Genomic DNA, 18,584 nt, shown 5'->3' on the forward strand with positions numbered 1-18,584 from the left:
TGCCGAACGCTTTCTAAACCGTTTGAGTCAACGGGCTGATAGCCCTTGCTAACGGGATTCCCGAATATTGCATTTGGCCCCCATTTGGCATGCTCAAAATAGGAGGTATCGCCGTAACTCATCAAAGCATGGCAGCTGAACGGACTCTGCAGGCTGCCGAACCGCCATCCTCGAATGTAACATGTCCACTAATTTCATACCGGGGTAAGCGTATATTAAAGTCCATGTAATATGAGTGGCAAATAATAACAGGTGCATATGCAGGGAAATAACTGCGTTGTTTTCTGTGTAAGAACACAGCCGACAATTCAATGTTGGCGAGTCTTCTCTGGCTGGGCTGGTCGACAGGCCCAGACCAGAATTCACTTGGAGGCTGTGGAATTCTGCAAGCCTCCGTTACCAAACGTTAGAAGTTGGTCTAATAGAGCTAAAAGCACGGCGATAATTGATGTTATTGGGCCATGATTCATCACTAGCCTAGTTGGTATAGTGATAAGCGATGGGGCTATTGGGATGTCGAAAGTGACACTTGAGTTAGTTCTTGATTTCCCCACTCGGGAAAATCCACACAGGCCTTCAGAAGAGAATTAGGCCAAGGCGAAGGAATCGTTGAGGCTGAGCGAAGATTATCTTACTGGCCAATTGCTTGGGTCGCGTTGGGCACACCCACCCACCAAAAAGCACCCCAAACCCGTGATCCAGCACGACAGAGTAGTTACGATCCTTCTTGCTGTACCCCTTGAAACTTACACAATATATAAAAGATTTATAAATGGGTATGTATGCATACATCAAGACAACAACACTCCTTGCAATATCCAGTAACCTAATCTCTTTCCTGCCGGTCATCGCACCATGATTAACGCCATGAACAAAGGAGTAGAAGACATTTAATAAACCGCAAACCAGTCGGAAAAGGAAGATGTAAAATTAAAAGGAAAAATGAATAAAAGAAGAGAAAAAGCATAAGAGCGTCGAAGATATTCGGAGGGGAGGCGGTAGGAGCGCTGTTACGCTGCACGGATAGCGCCACTGAGTCTGCCGCAGCCGCCCACGAACACATTACACATCATGAGGGTCTCTCTTAGTGCCTGCGGGTGCGACCGGAATAGTAAGAGCTACCGTTCTGGAAGTATGGATGCATGCAGGCCTGCTTAGCAGAGATACGCCGTGCTGGATCGTATTCGAGAAGGGCGTCTAGGAGATCAAGGCCGTTTTCTTCCAAGCCAGGAACGAGTGCGCGGGTTTCTTCACGCTTCCACTTGGGGAAGGTCGGCTTAAAGTCGGGGAAGGAGGTGACGCCAGGCCAGGCAATTTCATCCGGTGTACCAAGGAGTCTGTGTAGAGAAAAGCAGTCAGAGATCATAACGTCGTTTTTTTCCTTCTCCCTTTTCGTTTGTCTTCGACAAGTGAGTCAACATACCGGAAAATCTTGAAGATTTCATCGATTTCAGAGTCTCCAGGGAAAAGCGGCTTTCGAGTGCACATCTCTGCAAAGATAGCTCCACAAGACCACATGTCAACACCAGTAGAGTACTGACGTCCACCCAAGAGGATTTCGGGAGAGCGATACCACAATGTTACAACCTAAGATTGAACGGTCAATGCCAATGTAGAACAAGAACAATTAGTTTCCAATGTAAATACCTCATGGGTGTAGGTTCTCAAAGGAACACCGAAAGCTCTCGCCAGTCCAAAATCTGCCAATTTCAGGTTGCCGTCACGGTCGATCAAGAGGTTCTGAGGCTTGAGATCCCGATGCAAGATACGGTGGCTGTGGCAATAGCGAATTCCCTCAATCAACTGAGCCATGAATTTCTTGACCATGGCATCCCCCAGTCCCATACTCTTGCTTAGTGCAGAGCCATCCGGGAGTGCTTTGCCACGTCCACCTTCGCTTACAGGGAGAGCCTCCATGTATTTCTTGAGGTCCAGGTCCAGGAATTCAAAAACGAGGTACAGTTTGTGGCCATCTGCATGGACAATATTGAGGAGTCGTACAATGTTGGGGTCGCTCATTTCCTTCAACAAGGAGATCTCACGGATGGCCGTGCTTGGAACGCCTTCATCTTCTGCCTCCAACCGAATCTTCTTCAAGGCGACAATGCGGTTAGGATGTGTGAGCTCACGGGCCTTGTAGACAACACCGTAGGTTCCTAGTGAGAAGGATACGAATTAGCCACTGAGGAGCCTCAGCTGTTTAAAAAAAAGAGGGGGGGGGGGGGGGGTTCAAGGGTTGCAGAGCCTAGGGTCATTCTTCGGAACCTTACCCTCTCCGATTTTCTCGATCTTCTGATAATTCTCCATGGTGACTACGTGATATCCAAAGGATAATGTTACAGGCTTGGTTCAAGCGAAGGATATTAAGTCAATCGTCTCTCCTGAGCCACCGGAGCGCGGGGCAGTACGCAGAAATGCACTGCAAAATGACAGAGTTGTGTTGCCCGGGGAAGAAGCGAGAAGCACAACAATAACGGGGGTTGTCTGGTTGGCGTCAAGTAGCTGCGTGTCGGTTCAAGGGATAGTAATCAACAGCTACGGGAAGTGCAGACTGATCGCCGACTAAGCTCCAATCTCGAGCTTTTAAGAGTTTTGACTAGCCAATTCCGAAAAACCTGCGTTGTCAAATCGATGGGTCAGTTCACTGGAGTCTTTTCGCCCGTTCTGTGGTGGGGAGCGAAGGCGGTCAAAATGATATCAACAACAGTAAACAAACCCGCGTCTCAAGGCGGTGAGTACCTTCCTTTTTTTTTTTTTTTTTTTTTATTGTGGATGTAGATATGCATACATAAAATACATTTCCAGGCAAACGAGACATCCTCATATCTTCCAATAGACACCGAGATTTTGCATATATAATAACCGGTCGCAAATCGAGGATATACTTTTTTTTTTGAGATAGTTCGCACTAATATACTGGGACTAATGTTAAATGCAGTGAACTGATTCACCGAGTATCATACTGCATATATCTCCCGCTATGGCTCATATTAAAGAACTCAATGCTCATGAACGCCCGCCAGAGGCCATCCGTCACCGCTATAAAGAGATCCAAAAAGCCACGTTATCGGATATAGATTTGGATCATAATATTATTGATCTCCAAGCTCTAAATCCTGATAGGCTTCCAAGTGACATCTCTCTCGCACAATGGATGCCAGGTGAGCATCTGCAGCCAGTGTTCCACCAACTTGTCCGTGCATACGGAGAAAGTCAAAAGGATGATGATACTCTGCATAAGGATATCCCAGTATATACACATCAGTCTGTCTCTGGTCAGCATCATGCCCTATTGTCTTTGTCAAGTCATAGCGGAATCAGCTTCTAACAAATGGTAGGTTTGCAAATGATCCCGTCATTGCTCCCTCCGGCGGTACAAGTAGAGCTGTTGTCTCGTTTATTACATAGAGACTTGTCTAACAAGGAGCATCAAACAAACCTTCATCTACACTACAACATCACTTATCCGGGCGAAACGGAAAATGTCCCCATTGAAGGTGGAACATCGACGTCGTCGGCGGGTAATGGCTCAGAAGGCAATGGCGTCCTGTCATTCTTCGAAGATAATCCGGCTCGTGTGGTTTACCCCAAGGATTCAAGCGTACACAAGCCATTGACTGTTCAGCAAATTCTAAATAAGAAGCTCCGATGGGCAACTCTGGGCGGCCAGTATAATTGGACCACCAAAGAGTATCCGGTGGAGCGCCCGCCAGCATTCCCAGAAGATGTTGCAAGTGTTTTACATGCGGCATTCCCACAAACGGAAGCCCAAGCAGCCATTTTAAATGTCTACTCGCCGGGAGATACGTTGAGCCCTCATCGGGATGTCAGTGAAGAATGCGATGTCGGCTTAATCAGTGTCAGTTTTGGCTGTGATGGCCTGTTCCTCATTAGTCATGACGATGGGAAGGGTTGTGAAATTGTTCGACTTCGCTCCGGGGATGCTGTGTATATGGACGGCACGTCACGCTTTGCATGGCATGCTGTACCCAAGATAGTTCCAGGAACATGCCCAGATTGGCTGGCAGATTGGCCATTGTGCGCTGTCGATGATGCAGGCACTTCAAAGTTTGACACGTGGAAGGGTTGGATGTCAGGCAAGAGAGTTAATCTGAACGTTCGACAAATGACGGTCACAGACATCCACACTTAACTATTGTCACGAATGGATATGGACACAAAGAAGAAGCATGGTCTCAACTTACCACAATAATTCCCCAAACACGAAAGATTTAACACAGCAGTTTCTACTGTATATATTTTGAAGGTTATTGACCTGATACGCACATATGGCACACGATCCGTTTTTGTACCAAGCGTTGACTCGTCTTAAATAGCACTGCAAAGTTTTTCTCTAAGCGGCAGCCTCGAACAGCATATAGAAAGACAGCGAAAATGTGAATTCTTGGTGGTTACGTTAGCAGATGGTTGGGTGCGAATGGTTCTTGTGAAGCTTTGCCATGGTTATAGAACAACTTGGTAGCGGAGATGCAAGCCAATAGTATATGCTGTTTCGGAAAGAGTATTAGAATATTGTGGAGTCAACAGTTATCTGCATGATGCTTGTGTCATATCAAATCAAAAAGAGATAATTAGCTTCGCATCATTCTATATGAAAGCAAAATAAGAACAAGAAAATATTAGAAAAGGAATATCCAAGGATCTATAAGACGAGATTAACTATAAAGGAAAGCCTATGCCGCCGAATCCAAGCTCTGCGCCTCACACATCTTTGCATAAATACCACCTTTCTCAACCAACTCACTGTGCCTACCACACTCAACAATCCTGCCACCCAAAAACACGAAGATACAGTCTGCCTCCCGAACCGTCGAAAGCCGGTGAGCGACAGCGACTGTAATCCTCTCTCCACTTGTCGCAGCTTGCATCAATGCCCCCTGCACAACTCTTTCTGATTCTGTATCAAGCGCACTTGTCGCTTCATCTAAGAGTATCACCCGAGGATTCCTGATCAAGGCTCTTGCAATCGCAACCCTCTGTCGTTGTCCACCAGAAAGCTGGCTACCGCTCGTTCCGCAGGGTGTCTGGAGTCCGTCCGGCAAGGAGCTGATAAAGTCCCATACATTTGCTGCCCGGCAAGCATTCTCGACCTCGGAGCTTGGAGCACTAGCTGATTCCGATGGTGCAATGTCCAATCCATACGAGATGTTCTCTAAGATGGTTCCCGGAAATAACGTCGGTTCCTGCTGCACAAGGGCGACTTGTTGTCGGTATAAAATTGGATTCATGCTGTCCAGCGGGGAAGTATCGACTCTAATGGTGCCTTGCGTTGGGTCGTAGAAGCGTTCTAGCAGCGAGATCATCGTGCTTTTACCGCAGCCGGAAGCACCCACAAGAGCTACAAATTGGCCTTTTCGGATCTAAAATGTCATAACAATGTTAGTTCTGCGCGGTGGTAAAAGAATAGAAGTGACAGGCGGCACACGTACGTTAAAAGACACACCCTTCAGAACGCGGGTATCTGGTGCTAGAGGATAGGAAAACTGGATATCTTGGAAATCAATCGCCTGACAATTGCTTGCGGGTCTATTGCTGAGGTTTTCTTTTGTTTCTTGGATCATAGGAGAGAGATTTGTTAACCAAAAATAGTAGTTTGCCGCTTCATTAGCTTTCGTGAAACTGCTCGAGAAGCTGAATAGTTGGCCAGCAGCCTGGCCAGAGAAGTATACACCCATGAAAGAGACGATGAACTGGTAAAATGTGATGTCTCCGTCATGGATCAACTTAGAACCCCACCTAGAATCATGGTCAGTTTAAACTAATGAACTGGAGACAACAAAAGAAGGAATATAAGAAGGAAGCATACCAAAACCCTAATGCAAGTATAAAATACTCAATAGACTGAGTCAAGGAGAACCACACCATCATACTGAACAGAGGACGAACCGATGTTTGAATTGCTTGATCTAGTTCATTGGTGTATCTCTCCAAGATATTCTTCTCCATAGCGAGCGAGGAGACTGTTCGGATAGAAAGTACCGCCTCCGACGCCATAGAAGCGCTCTGAGAGAACCTCTTTCCCATATCCGTGTCCATCTTGGTTTCAAGGCGGATACGGGCATAGCCTGCTACTAGCATAGGCGGTAGCCCAACAAAGACGCCCATTACACCTAGCTTCCAGGCGATAGTCAGAGAGAGTATGCTAGACGCAAGTACGTTGATTGCCGAGAGAACGACGAGGGCAATGTTAAAACCCATGAGTTCTAAAATCGCTTGTGGGTGCGAATCAAGCCGACTCGTTAATGCACCAACAGTGTTTTCAGGTCGGTCGAAGAACCGGAGGTCTTGTTTAAGCATGGAGCTCAAAAGGTCGTGGCGGAAAATCTTGTTGAAAGTCTGGTGGCGCGAGTTAGTGAGAATGCCATATTCAGAGCAGATAATGCCGTACCTGCGCAATAATATTTGTGGCCCAGCCTAGACCAAAGTAAACAACGAGACAACCAAGCGACATTACAAAATACATCAGAGCAATGAAGTTTCCGCGGTCAACCATATCAGGGGCTGAGAATATGTCCATAACATTAGCTAGGAGTAGCGCCTGCCCCGGAAAAATAGCAGCTAAAAGAGAGTTAGTTTAACGGACAATAGTGGAATTGGCATATGTTTACCTCCTGCCACGCAACATATTATAGTGAGGAAGTACCAGAACCTCAGGTTGGGTGTGCTGATGACCATCTTGGCTATGCTGCGAAGAATGCCGCTCCTTTTGTATAGTCCAAAGTCTTCGCGATGCTGAAGCATTGTCAGCTGCCGTGCCTCGGCCGTTTGATACCGAGCAATTGACTGGACTGGCTCAGCCTCTTTATGAGGTATCTCGTCTTCAGTGCTTTGCTCCTCATCATCTGCCGATCGTGTTGCTGATAGATCTTGTGCCTTTACTAGGCTCGCATATGCACCACCCCTGGCAACTAGCTCGCTATGCTGACCTTGCTCGATAATTCTCCCCTTTGACATCACGACGATATTGTCCGCGTTGCGGATAGTTGCCAATTTGTGCGCAATTACTATAGTCGTTCGGTTCTTGGAAGCATGATCTAAAGCCTGCTGTACTATACCTTCGGCGTGTGGATCCAGAGCGCTAGTAGCTTCATCCAAGAGGAGGATCTTTGGCTCAGAGATAATGCTGCGTGCAATGGCAATTCTTTGTTTCTGCCCACCTGATAAAAGGCCACCTCTTTCACCAATTGGCGAGTCGTAGCCATTCGGAAGGTTCATGATAAAGTCGTGTGCAAATGCAAGCTTAGCTGCGTCTTCCACACGTTTGCGTTGCTCTTCATATGAAGCTGTCTCCCATGGTGTACCAATAAGGCCATTCGTGATGTTATCGAAAACGCTTCCGTTGAAGAGGACCGGTTCCTTGATAACATTAGCAGTGTCTTGAATTTGCTTGATGCACAAGGCTGCTAGTCACCTGTTGCACAAGCCGGACGTTTGTGCGAAGCCATCTTAGATTCAACTGCGCGATATCTCTCCCATCTAACTTTATTGAACCGGCCAACGGCTTATACCATCGTTCTAGAAGCCCTATGATTGTACTTTTCCCAGACCCACTAGCACCCTTGTTTTGTCGTAAGGATTAGCACACTCCCGGTTCATATACAAAGAGAATATGGGAAACTTACGACCAGCGCGGTGACCTTCCCCGCCGGGACATGAAGGGAAAGGTCCTCTAATACACAAACGTTTGGACGGTTGGGATAATTGAAAGTAATGTTATCGATGTGTATCACACCATATGTATCTTGCGGCTTATCCCCAGATTCATCGAGCGGGTTTATCTCAGATTCCCTGTCAATCAAAGCAAATAGTTCTGCTGCCGCACTAGCCGCACGTGTAAACGTTACTGTATGAGGAGCGATGGACGTAATGGCACTCGCCGCAATAACCACGGAAAAAAGGACACTTTCGTACGTTAGCAGAGGATCATAAATTGTCCGTTTGCTCAAAGTTGGGAAAAGAGAGAGAAAGTCTGACATACGTGAAGACAGTACCAATGTCTGGGATATCCCCTCGGGAGAGCATATGTATGCCTTGCCAAAACGCTAAACCCATTCCAGCATATATGATAAAGTATTCGGAGCCAAACATGACGCCATAAATTGGATTTTTCTTCGTTCCAATTGTAAACACCCTTTGTAAGTATTGTCCATACTTGTGGGTGATCCTGGGTTGAAGACTGAACGCGTGGACAGCTCGAACACCACTGAGAATATTTTCGGCATATGAAGCTGCCTGAGCGTTGACTTTAAGAATATTAGTCTCATATCTAGCATCAATGAACGAAAGACCCCCGCCAACGACAATCAGAGCCGGAACGATGCAGCTGATAATCAATGTCAACTTCCAATGATTGACAAAGGCAATGATAAAAGCTGCTATGAATGTTGCAATTGCCTGTATAAAGATTCCTAGTTTCTCTGAAATTCCAGAATGAATCAACTTGCCATTAGATGTCGCTTGCGTTGATATTGAGCCGCCAGTCCCTTGATCGAAGTATCCCGTTTCTTGACTGAAGGCCGCACGAAGGTATTTGTATCGAATATTTCTAGTCAAGTGGTAGGCTACGTATGTAAGGAGCGAGGAGTAGATGTAGGTACAACCAAGCCTGGCTATCCCGATGTAGACAAAGTATAATCTGCAAATAAACAGTATCTGTTAGCTCGGAGTAGAAGAAGTCTCTTCCATACCAGGGACTGAGTCTCACGAGAATTTGCTGACTTGAGACATAAACTTGTCTGGCAAACTACTGCCTAAGGTGGAGCCACTGAGAAGTGTCATGAACTTGCCCAACACGAGGTTTACCATGGCCAAGGCGACGCCAGAGCCAATTGAAGCAAGTAAGCTGATCAATGTGAGGACATAATCAATGGGTCGGCCGAATGTGAAGACCCTCTATATAATCATGTTCAGTTAAGGCATGTGTGACCAGTGATAAGGAAGTGCTCATGTCATACCAGAAAACTTTTGAATGTGGAGTGACCTTGTAAGTCTTCATGTTGAATTTTGTTATCTTTGACTGAAGATTTCGAGGAACCAGCAGCTGGTTTCTCCATTGCTGATGAATCGGTCATGGCTGGACATATACCTGTGTAGTTATATGAATAGACAAAGAAACGTTTCTAAGAGCGAATAACCATAGTGAATGAAAAGAAGTTCCTCTGAATTTCTTATGTACACATCACTACTGAGAGCTCCAGGGGCAATCTAGGTTTATATATACTCCTCCTGTATGAATCAGACTCACGCAGTCATCTTTGACTGAGACACTAAGCATAATAGTAAACTAATTTGCCGGATCAAAAAGTCAAAAGAAATGACCACAGTGGAGGAATAAGGAGTGTCCCTACCAATCGTCATATTCAACCAAGAAGGTGCTACGGTGGCTGAACTGGCATGTGGACACAATGGTAAGATTCTACAGCATGGATATACTCCATGCTCTCTACGAACAACCATAATAAGGCCGTCAGACGGACTTGCGGGATGCCAAGAGCCCGTTTCCGGACGCCGGAGTACGGGTCCTTGGCATCCCGCAAGGCCGACCAACTAACGAATCCTAGGCAAGTCCCATATACTTCGAGTCCAGACTTCATTGAATAGTCCGTTCTCAATCTCCCCTAGCAGGCCAACTCCTATGTTCACTCCACTCAGGAGTATTTCTATACTCCCCATTATACTACTGATAGCGTCTCCGAAAGCCTCTTTACTCCGAGTTCTATTACTTCCGCACAGATGGAGGGGGATACCGATGACTCCGTGACTGATGACGCTTCCGTTCTGGATAACCCTCAGAAAGAAGAGCATGAAAGACCACTAGAGTGCCAAGCACGAGCTGTACGAATTCACTCCGGCATTGTTTCCCTGTACAACCTTCATCAGATCGCTTGTTAACCCATGCTAGTGTAACCGCTGTCGACAGCGCAAAGTAGGCGGCTCCATATTCCCTAAATCTGTAGAATTACGCCACTCAGATACTTCCTTTCATTTTTCAGATTCGCTGTGATCGCTCGACCCCCTGTTCACAATGCATTCGTGCAAAGACTCGATGTATGTACTCAGGGCGCTATAAATCTAGAGAAAAAAGGCAACGGGTATTGATTTCTGCCCAGTAGTGAGTACTCCGCCATATGACCGGATCTCTTATGAGCACTCACTCAGTATCAATAAGTGAGCAAAGAATGGAATACATGGTACAGAAGCTGGATGAGCTCAGCCAAAAGGTGGCCACGTTGAGCAATGCTTCATTCATCCCGCCGGGCTCCCATCAGTCTGCGATTATCGAACCATCTCCTGTGGGTGAACGGGGCCCAGAAACTTGTCCATCAATATCAGTGTCTCATCCTCTAGTCAAGAATGACTTGAGAAGCTCTACTGTAGCCTCCAAAACCGAATATGAAGGCGGATCGTCGCTGTCTGCCCACGCCATTTTTGCCACGAGGTATCTTCAGGACGTGGTTAGCAACACAAACTCTCCCCAGATCGCGCAGGAGATGACCTCGATTCTTGATACGCTACATGGCATAATCGAAGACTTGAAACAGCAAAGGGACACCCTTGACAATCTTTACCCACATGCTAAACCAATACCTCCTGGTTCTAGTATAAGGCACCTTACTATGCCCCCAGTTGAAATGACTCTTGCGTGTTTACGGATGGCCAAAGGTGCAACCCTTCATCTTGATAGTGCTTGTGCCTTTTACTAACTCACTATAACACTGATAGAGCAACCCAGAGTTCAGTGTTTCTGGCTTATCGAATTGATATCTATTTCGCAATTCAACGATTACTTTTTAAGAGTCTACTCCCCTGGCCCAGCCACAGATGCTGATATGATAATAGTCAACGGAGGCCTTTACTGGCTTTACTGCGAGTGTGCTAGCCTGTTTGTAGATCAAAAAGTTAAGGAGAACTATATGGACCAGGCTATGCGGTGCCGGGATAATCTCGAGACAGTTTTGTCAAATCTCCCATTCCATATGCCAGTCACCATTGATGTTGTCTTTGCTATGAATGTTGCTGTAAGCTTATGGACTTTTTCGCCCAATCCCTTAACCTCATTTCCCCTTGTCGAATAAGCAGCATGTGCTAAATTTACCCCAAGGCAACATACTGTCTCCAAATGGCCAAGCCATCAGTAGCATGGAGTTTCATTACTACGGCATCTCATCTATCTCAAACGCTCGGCCTTCATAGCGCCCACGCTCTAAGCACCGACGACTCAGAAACTAAGAACAAAAAGATTCGTCTATTTTGGGCCGTGTTTCTCACGGAAAAATCGTTGTGCTTACGACTGGGACGATCGTCCACTTTTCGAGACGAAGACATCACGATACCGCGGATGGCTTTCGAGCAGAGTATGGAGTCTCTATTAGTACCTAAGTGGATTGATTTAGCGAAAATCCAGGGGAAGACATACGACGATATCTATAGCCCTAGTGCTCTGATGCAGCCGGTAGATATCAGAATCTCCCGTGCAAGGGCTCTGGCGGCCGAGGTAAAGAAACTCATGGATTCTGAAGATGAATTAGAGGTATGCTCCGGCGTTTCTACCCCACCATTGTAATATGCGAGAGTTATACCTATGCTGAATTCGCAGGCTTGATCATGATCTAGTTGTCCAGACTAATAGATTATTTTAGAGAAGATACAACAACGAAAGACGCCGTGCCATTGGAGACGATCTCCACGAGATTATTCTGCGTTCAGATAAGGTCTGGAATCTATCTCTACTATCACTCATCTATCGAGCAATCCCTCCTGAAAAACCATCGGGAACTGCCTTCTGTGACGAATGCATAGCTACAGCACGAGAAGCCCTCGAAGAGCATGAAAAATGTATTGCCCTCATCCTCAGTTGCCCTTGGCATGAGAGTTTCCTGGAAGTGTACATCAACTGGTTAGTCATTCGTTACCCACCAAATGAACTAAACTGCTGAACATATTTGACCAGGACCCTACTCCAATTTCCTTTCTTTCCTTTCATAGTCCTTTTCTGCTACATCGTCGAGACATCTGAGCCCGACGACCTGAAGTGTCTCGGCGCTTTTGTCGAGGTACTCCAGTCAGTTCGTTCCACAGTTACCTACAAAACTTCCAGAAATCAGGTCCGCCTGTTTCGAGCCCTATATGACGTGGCGAGAAAATACGTAGAGGTGAAGGCCAGCACTCCCAGAGTACGAATGAATGTACCAAGCAGCAGCAGCATGGGTGTTCATGTTGCAAATTCTAGTTCCATAGGGCCTAGCATGCTTATTCAGTCATCATCGATGAACCCGGGTCAGGCTTCTTCTATCCCTGGAGTTCTACAGAGTGTGTCTGAGGCTGGTTTGTCTAACTCGTGGGTCAATAGTGGCCAGCAGCTATTGACACAGATGCCTGGGTATGGGCCCAGTATGTACGCTTCCACGCCCGCGCAGACTGATTTTAATAATAATATGGAAATGGACTTAACGGGGATGGAGCTGGGAGAGTGGTTCTATGAGAATCATCAGATGTTCCGGTTGTTGGATGATGGGCATCTTTGGTAACTGTACAATGAATTTAGTACGTTCAGGTGGCTTCGCTTACATGTATAACGGAATTCGGTCATCGTTGGTGCTGTTGCATTCAGACTTTACGTTTATTTAGATATCTGTATACAAGCGCATGATCGTCCAGGTCAAATATGGCTTGAAATCGGTTAGCCGAGGTCCATAACAAAACGGAATCAATAACCGCAGTTTTGGCCAAGCCCGACACCGGCAGAGAAGCAGAACATGTAACATATAACTCAATCTGTTTCACTGCATCTCAACAGAGACGCTGAATCAATAAACGATACGAATCCGCCCCGCAACCCCACCGTCAAATTAGCTCAGAACACCAACAGCGTTGCACCGTCCCCTCCTAGGACCTGGTAGGTATCCCATTTGCCGTCTCAACAGAGCATTAGGGCGATAAGACGAATATTATAAATAAGCAAGCAACCCCCCCCCCGGATCTTTATAAAGCTTCCTTTGATGTGTTTCATAGCGCGACATCATATTCCTCCTACCTTCCCCAAAATCGATCCCCACTAGCTTAATAGCTATGACTAACACTACTTATGAACAATTGGGGGACCTCAAACGCCGATCCATCTTGGGGGCGATTCCTGCCAAATGGAGATTTGAGAATCCTATCCCCCCGGCGGATGAACTTCGTGATGTGACCGGCGCTTATATTCAACAGTTCTTGACTCCACGAGAAATAGAGATAACCGAGACTGATGCGGTGGGGATTACAGAGCAGACAACTTCTGGCAGTTGGACCGCTGTTGAAGTGACCGAGGCGTTTTGTCACAGGGCTGCACTTGCACACCAGCTTGTATGTTTTCATGTTGGTTCTCACTGTCTGATACGGTACTCAATGGTTACTGTAGGTGAACTGCCTGCATGAAGTATTTTTCGACGCTGCAATCGAGGACGCAAAGAGACTTGATGCATACTTTGCAGAGCATAAGAAGCCGGTCGGACCGCTGCATGGCCTGCCTATCAGTTTGAAGGATCAATTCCATGTTAAAGGTGTCGAGACGACGATGGGCTACGTAGGATGGATCGGAACGTTTCAAGGCAAGAAGGATGATTCGAGGCGGGCCACATTCGAGAGTGAACTCGTCAAGGAACTTCGGAATCTAGGAGGGGTATTGTACTGCAAGACGAGCGTGCCTGCAACCTTGATGGCAGGTGAAACCGTCAACAACATCATCTCGTATACGTGGAATCCTAAAAACCGACTGCTTTCCAGTGGAGGTAGCTCGGGTGGTGAAGGGGCACTGATCGCTTTGAAAGGATCTCCCGGTGGCTTTGGAACTGATATCGGCGGGAGCATACGTATCCCAGCTGTGTTCAGCGGACTTTTCGGGATTCGTCCATCGTCCGGAAGAATGCCCTACGAGGGCGCGGCAAACTCAATTGACGGCCAAAACTTGATTTTATCGGTCGTTGGACCACTTGCAACTACCGCACGTTCTCTGACACTACTGTTCAAGGCTGTTCTCAGTCAGCAGCCATGGTACCATGACCCACTTGTGCTGGAGCTGCCCTGGAGGGCGGATATTGAAGAAAGGACTCGAGCGCTGATAAGGAAATCAGCTGACGGTTCTTCTTCTCTTGCATTTGCTATTATGCGCCACGATGGCATGGTCCAGCCTCATCCACCAATAGCGAGGGCTGTCGAGATTGTCGAGCAAACTTTGAAGCGATTGGGTCATAAGGTAACGGAAAGCCTGGAAGGTCAAGAGGTATACCAAGATATATATACTGACATATATCATAGGTGATCGATTGGAAACCCCCTGCCCACCAAGTTGGCATAGACATATTTGTAAGTTCCTAATCTTTCTCGTTTACCTAACGTCAGTGATATTGACCATAGTAGGGTAGAGTTTGCGTGGCTGATGGTGGAGCAGACATAGCACACCATCTTGGATTGTCAGGAGAGCCAAAATCTCTCCAATGTATTGTGGGGGAGGGAATTCCACACATGAATGCCTTAGAAATCGCTGCACTCAATGTGGAAAAGCGGCAATATCAAAAGCTTTACATGGATTACTGGAACAGTACGGCTGAGATAACCGGTACCGGGCGCCCTGTCGACGGTGTGATCTGCCCATGTGCGCCCCACGCTGCAGTGATGCCCCATAAGTATGCCCATGTCGGGTATACCGCGTTCGTTAACCTCTTGGACTACACGAGCGTCGTGTTCCCGGTAACCCATGCAGACAAAAAGGTTGATTTGCCTCAACCGAAGGAAGATTTCCTGAGTGAGGTGGACAAGATTGTTCATGAGCAATGTGAGCTCTTTTCGCATAAGTTGACATGTTCCAGAATTACTAACATCTAGATAGATGATCCTGAAGCTTACGATGGTGCTCCTGCCGGTCTTCAATTAGTTGGGCGACGACTGGAGGAGGAAAAGATGTTGACCTTAGCAGACTACATCAGCCAAGAGGTGAGCTTGCAGTCCGAAATTAGCCAGAACTAAGTGGCATGGTTGGCTTTGGCGAATCTGTTGGTCTAGTGTGCTCGAAGAATGCGTGAGGACACAGTGTGATAGTAGAATTGGTGATAATGATGCTGGTGGAATTCTCAATGTCTATACCAGTGGCATTTTCAATACTATCCATCGTCTTAGCCTGATTAAGCTTAAATTAAATAAATCGATTATACCTTGAGCTTTCTATCTGCCTCTGTTGGTCGAGTATTGTGGCTAGTGCCATCGGGGTGACTAGTCACGACTAGCTTCCGCATTGCTTTGTATGCTTAGTAGTTGTTACACCCCGATGCAAGGGGGGGAGAAGTATTGTATACTATCTCATAAATCTGTTTCCATTGAAAGAACACGCTCGAACCATACTCTCTATCGTTCCAAGTGGTGGTCAGGAAGGAGCTTGTCTTAATCGGAGAAATAAGAGGCTGAAATAAATGTCCCCCACAACAAAAAGCTTGGCGGTCGGTTGATCGTCACGTTCCCTCGTTATTTCTCTCCTCTCCCTTTGGTCGGTCTCCTCTGCTCCTCTCTGCCCACTCTACCATTCGATGATACTGTGGCTTGCCGAGTCCCTTGCATTCTAATAACCTACCCCATAGCCTCTTCACCGCCAGCGTCTACGCATGCTTGATTCTTGTCATGCCTTGAACTGGGTAATATTGTTGGAAGGCGATTTATCCTTTGTTTCGTGAACGCGTCTCGCTCCGTCCCACCGCGATTCTACATTTACCTGCAGCCACAACCATAGCGTCCTTTGTGGAACATGGAAGAAAGCGTGTCTAATCGTCCGACAGATACCCCGGAAGGTTCTGCTGGGGCAGATGATAACGCGCAGTCGGGTGCTGCAAAGAACGCAGCTGCCAAAGATCGGAAGTGTCAATATTGTCACCAGGCATTTACCTCGTCTTCCCTAGGCCGTCACCTCGACCAGTTCCTCTTCAAGAAGAAACCAGACGGTGTTCATGATGTTGAGGAAATCCGGCGCATTCGAAGCGGCATCACTCGACGACAGGCTCGCACCTCGTCTGGGAAACGGGACACTCCTGAACGAATCATAGGGAAAGGCCAGTTGGATCCGTATGCGGGTGACTCAGGTGCGAAGCCACGCGATGGTGTTAGAATGATGTTTAACACCCCCACCTGGCATGCGACTGGTGTCATCAACGATATTCCAAATCCTAGTCAGTCGCAGGATGTTTCCAACACATCACGGTTTTCCGCTTCGCAAACTCGGGCCCCTAAGCCCCTCCCTGATTATGCGAGCAGAGGCGCTAGCGCTAACAATCCTGATACGATGAGGGCGCTGGAGCTGGCTTTGCGGGAAGTATTGGACAATATCAAGGCTGCAACGTACGTTTTCCACTCTATGGCGCTGCTTGCCATGGGCTTTTCCAGTTGCCCTGTTGCGTATCGGTACACTGACCAATTATACGGATAACAGTTCAAGAATGCGCCCTCGATTGTCGCCATTCGACTTTGATATTCAGTCGCAAACGTTTCCTTCACTCTGTCTGCAACTGCTACCCCCGCCTCCAAGCTTATTCGCGACTAGCCCGTTCCCGTCGCCTTCTTCTTTCCCGCTTCAGCCTCCTGGTGTAGAACATGTTGAGATCATTCGCCAGGCTCTTCGTGCTAAGATCGATCAGTGGCAGTCAGATCAACTTTCTACCGACTCTATGAGCAATTCTCAGTCGGGAAGGCCAAGTATTGGTCTGGATGCGACCATGATCGCCCGAAGTGCGCAACAGCATGAAGATATCAGTTCGCGGCATCTAGAGTTGGCATTCAAGCATTGGGCTTCGCTCACTTCTGACACGAGGCGAGACGCATGGCAGCTCGAGATTACCCGAGCTTTCGCCCGAGAGATGGAAAAGCGCAAGTCATTGGATGACCAGCTAGCGCGGGTGCAACAAGAAGCAAATCAGCTTCGTGCCCAAGTAGAAAGATTAGGCTCATGTCAATGGCCAAGGGAGTTTGCTCTCTTTCCTCCAGACACGTTACCTCTACCTCGGGATGTAGCTCGAGATTTGGACACCAAAGAAAGCAAGATCAGCCCCGATTCCTCCCGCTGGGACTATGATAGTGTGGTAGCAAAGTGGAAACGCGTGGTGATGCATGACAAGAGCATGGGCCGTGTCGGTGTGGGACACTTTAGTCCCGTTTTGGATGATTATGGTACTGCGGATAGGGATAGCAAACGTGTTGGTGATGACTCGGGAAGCATGTCCAGGTCAAGAATACTGCAACCCCCAGCGGCTATGAGCCCACCTGCCCCGTCACCAATCCAGACAGGGGGCCCATCTGCATCTTCTAGCCAACAGGCTTCTCCATACTTACCACATGATGTCACCCGAAGTCCCAATGCAGGGCCTCAAGCCAAGCGCCCACGTCTGATGAATGGTCATCATTCAGGGGCCGCTCCTGAAGGATCCAATAGCCCGTCAACAAGTCAGCCTACTGGAGCCTCCAAGCCCTGGAATCCTCAGCAATCCCTCACAGTTTCTAATCTCACTGGGCCTTCGGGTCCTACCCCTCCACCATCATCCTCCGGCCCGTGAGTTGGGTATTTCGGATAGCCATACCATATTCACACGCACACACCATCCTCTGTATACTTGCTCACGCGCGCCATTTGCAGTCACAAAAATGAATGCTTTCATTGTTACCAGCACATTCCAAAAGTTTGTTGCTGCCTTCTCAATCGAAGTACCTACGAAATCTTTGCCAGAACATTGTGGGTGTAGTGTTATGGGACTCGACATATAGTCCAGTAAATAAAATAGTATGACTGCAACCCTGGTCAGATTCGATTTTTGGAATATTTTACTGTACATCTTCTCAACTTCAAGTTAATGTGTAACTATAATGTGACTGTCCGTATATGTGAACTTATCCAATGCAGTCCCAATGCGACTATACTATCCTGCACAGTTAAGCCAGATTTTCTAAGATTCTACATCGGACGTTGATAGCCCATACATCTCCTCCCCTTTGCAACAGCACGGGCAAACATAAATAGAATTTATATCTAAGAGATGAATCACTGGCAAGGCAAGGCATCTCATTACTATAAGGACAGCCAGACACTGTGAAGCCTGCTGCCTGAGATAAGGAGATAGATACTAGATTCAATGACAATTGCAGCTTCCACGCCCACTTCACTTTAGGGAAGTGACCGACCAAGCGCAAACCCAGGCGGTATTGTATTCTCCGCTTCTACCTCATCATTCAACCTGTACTATAGGTGAATCATTAGAGTTCATCTTTCCTTCAACCTTAAATAAAATATTCGTGCGTAGTTAGTTTAGGTCTAGCTATCAAGACCTGTGGAACCTGATTGTGAGTTTTCCTAACCAAGATAGATTAAACTTAAAATGGTCATATTTAGGGTATCATTGTGAGTCCCCTTGATAGACGAGGACCTGATACTTTTAGTAGAACAAAGGCCCCAGAAGGAGAGCTATAACACGATGGAGCAGCCATCGAGATTATGACCATCCTGCTAGTCTGTGAGCCCGCGAGTATCGCCATTGGGATGTCCAAACTTACGCATT

The 18,584-nt window shown here is 47.2% G+C and overlaps 6 protein-coding genes across 6 annotated transcripts; 4 read left to right on the plus strand and 2 right to left on the minus strand.

The window, feature by feature from the left end:
• Window positions 1-785: 785 nt before the first annotated feature.
• Window positions 786-2,734, minus strand: nimX (cyclin-dependent serine/threonine-protein kinase CDC28). Its single transcript, XM_032055019.1, has 4 exons — window positions 2,271-2,734; window positions 1,648-2,156; window positions 1,424-1,587; window positions 786-1,337 (listed from the first exon to the last, which is right to left on the minus strand). The coding sequence occupies exons 1-4, from the start codon at window positions 2,305-2,307 to the stop codon at window positions 1,085-1,087; spliced, it is 963 nt and encodes a 320-aa protein (XP_031911915.1). The 5' UTR covers window positions 2,308-2,734; the 3' UTR covers window positions 786-1,084.
• A 63-nt stretch (window positions 2,735-2,797) lies between these two features.
• alkB (oxidoreductase, 2OG-Fe(II) oxygenase family) lies at window positions 2,798-4,495 on the plus strand. Its single transcript, XM_032055020.1, has 2 exons — window positions 2,798-3,275; window positions 3,339-4,495. The coding sequence occupies exons 1-2, from the start codon at window positions 2,981-2,983 to the stop codon at window positions 4,151-4,153; spliced, it is 1,110 nt and encodes a 369-aa protein (XP_031911916.1). The 5' UTR covers window positions 2,798-2,980; the 3' UTR covers window positions 4,154-4,495.
• A 199-nt stretch (window positions 4,496-4,694) lies between these two features.
• On the minus strand, window positions 4,695-8,799 carry BDV38DRAFT_272509 (ABC transporter ATP-binding protein; the record flags this gene model as incomplete). The annotated part of the gene is made up of 9 exons (XM_032057501.1): window positions 4,695-5,381; window positions 5,451-5,757; window positions 5,828-6,409; window positions 6,483-6,579; window positions 6,630-7,377; window positions 7,433-7,579; window positions 7,644-7,923; window positions 8,000-8,656; window positions 8,726-8,799. The coding sequence occupies 9 exons, from the start codon at window positions 8,797-8,799 to the stop codon at window positions 4,695-4,697; spliced, it is 3,579 nt and encodes a 1,192-aa protein (XP_031911917.1).
• A 1,124-nt stretch (window positions 8,800-9,923) lies between these two features.
• Window positions 9,924-12,676, plus strand: BDV38DRAFT_251113 (fungal specific transcription factor domain-containing protein). The gene is made up of 6 exons (XM_032055021.1): window positions 9,924-10,071; window positions 10,190-10,683; window positions 10,744-11,039; window positions 11,123-11,551; window positions 11,661-11,917; window positions 11,972-12,676. The coding sequence occupies exons 2-6, from the start codon at window positions 10,200-10,202 to the stop codon at window positions 12,546-12,548; spliced, it is 2,043 nt and encodes a 680-aa protein (XP_031911918.1). The 5' UTR covers window positions 9,924-10,071; window positions 10,190-10,199; the 3' UTR covers window positions 12,549-12,676.
• A 93-nt stretch (window positions 12,677-12,769) lies between these two features.
• Window positions 12,770-15,124, plus strand: gmdA (putative general amidase GmdA). The gene is made up of 5 exons (XM_032051150.1): window positions 12,770-13,365; window positions 13,421-14,254; window positions 14,317-14,364; window positions 14,419-14,833; window positions 14,888-15,124. Exons 1-5 carry the CDS (start codon window positions 13,090-13,092, stop codon window positions 15,022-15,024), a joined length of 1,710 nt encoding a protein of 569 aa, XP_031911919.1. The 5' UTR covers window positions 12,770-13,089; the 3' UTR covers window positions 15,025-15,124.
• A 418-nt stretch (window positions 15,125-15,542) lies between these two features.
• On the plus strand, window positions 15,543-17,888 carry BDV38DRAFT_251116 (uncharacterized protein). The gene is made up of 2 exons (XM_032055022.1): window positions 15,543-16,380; window positions 16,472-17,888. The coding sequence occupies exons 1-2, from the start codon at window positions 15,794-15,796 to the stop codon at window positions 17,586-17,588; spliced, it is 1,704 nt and encodes a 567-aa protein (XP_031911920.1). The 5' UTR covers window positions 15,543-15,793; the 3' UTR covers window positions 17,589-17,888.
• The last annotated feature ends 696 nt before the right edge of the window (window positions 17,889-18,584 follow it).

This window comes from Aspergillus pseudotamarii (genome assembly GCF_009193445.1).
Source record: "Aspergillus pseudotamarii strain CBS 117625 unplaced genomic scaffold BDV38scaffold_39, whole genome shotgun sequence".
In the NCBI taxonomy this organism is placed as follows: Eukaryota; Fungi; Ascomycota; class Eurotiomycetes; order Eurotiales; family Aspergillaceae; genus Aspergillus; species Aspergillus pseudotamarii.

Excerpts from the sequence above, each read along its gene's own strand:
- nimX (XM_032055019.1), bottom strand. The coding sequence starts at position 2,307 with ATGGAGAATTATCAGAAGATCGAGAAAATCGGAGAGG. Across the intron at positions 2,157-2,270 it reads GATCGAGAAAATCGGAGAGG|GAACCTACGGTGTTGTCTAC; the intron begins GTAAGGTTCCGA and ends CCTTCTCACTAG. Across the intron at positions 1,588-1,647 it reads TGAGAACCTACACCCATGAG|GTTGTAACATTGTGGTATCG; the intron begins GTATTTACATTG and ends GTTCAATCTTAG.
- alkB (XM_032055020.1), top strand. The coding sequence starts at position 2,981 with ATGGCTCATATTAAAGAACTCAATGCTCATGAACGCCCGCCAGAGGCC. Across the intron at positions 3,276-3,338 it reads TACACATCAGTCTGTCTCTG|GTTTGCAAATGATCCCGTCA; the intron begins GTCAGCATCATG and ends AACAAATGGTAG.
- BDV38DRAFT_251113 (XM_032055021.1), top strand. The coding sequence starts at position 10,200 with ATGGAATACATGGTACAGAAGCTGGATGAGCTCAGCCAAAAGGTGGCC. Across the intron at positions 10,684-10,743 it reads GTGTTTACGGATGGCCAAAG|AGCAACCCAGAGTTCAGTGT; the intron begins GTGCAACCCTTC and ends TAACACTGATAG. Across the intron at positions 11,040-11,122 it reads TCTTTGCTATGAATGTTGCT|GCAACATACTGTCTCCAAAT; the intron begins GTAAGCTTATGG and ends ATTTACCCCAAG.
- gmdA (XM_032051150.1), top strand. The coding sequence starts at position 13,090 with ATGACTAACACTACTTATGAACAATTGGGGGACCTCAAACGCCGATCC. Across the intron at positions 13,366-13,420 it reads CTGCACTTGCACACCAGCTT|GTGAACTGCCTGCATGAAGT; the intron begins GTATGTTTTCAT and ends TGGTTACTGTAG. Across the intron at positions 14,255-14,316 it reads TGAAGCGATTGGGTCATAAG|GTGATCGATTGGAAACCCCC; the intron begins GTAACGGAAAGC and ends CATATATCATAG.
- BDV38DRAFT_251116 (XM_032055022.1), top strand. The coding sequence starts at position 15,794 with ATGGAAGAAAGCGTGTCTAATCGTCCGACAGATACCCCGGAAGGTTCT. Across the intron at positions 16,381-16,471 it reads GACAATATCAAGGCTGCAAC|TTCAAGAATGCGCCCTCGAT; the intron begins GTACGTTTTCCA and ends TACGGATAACAG.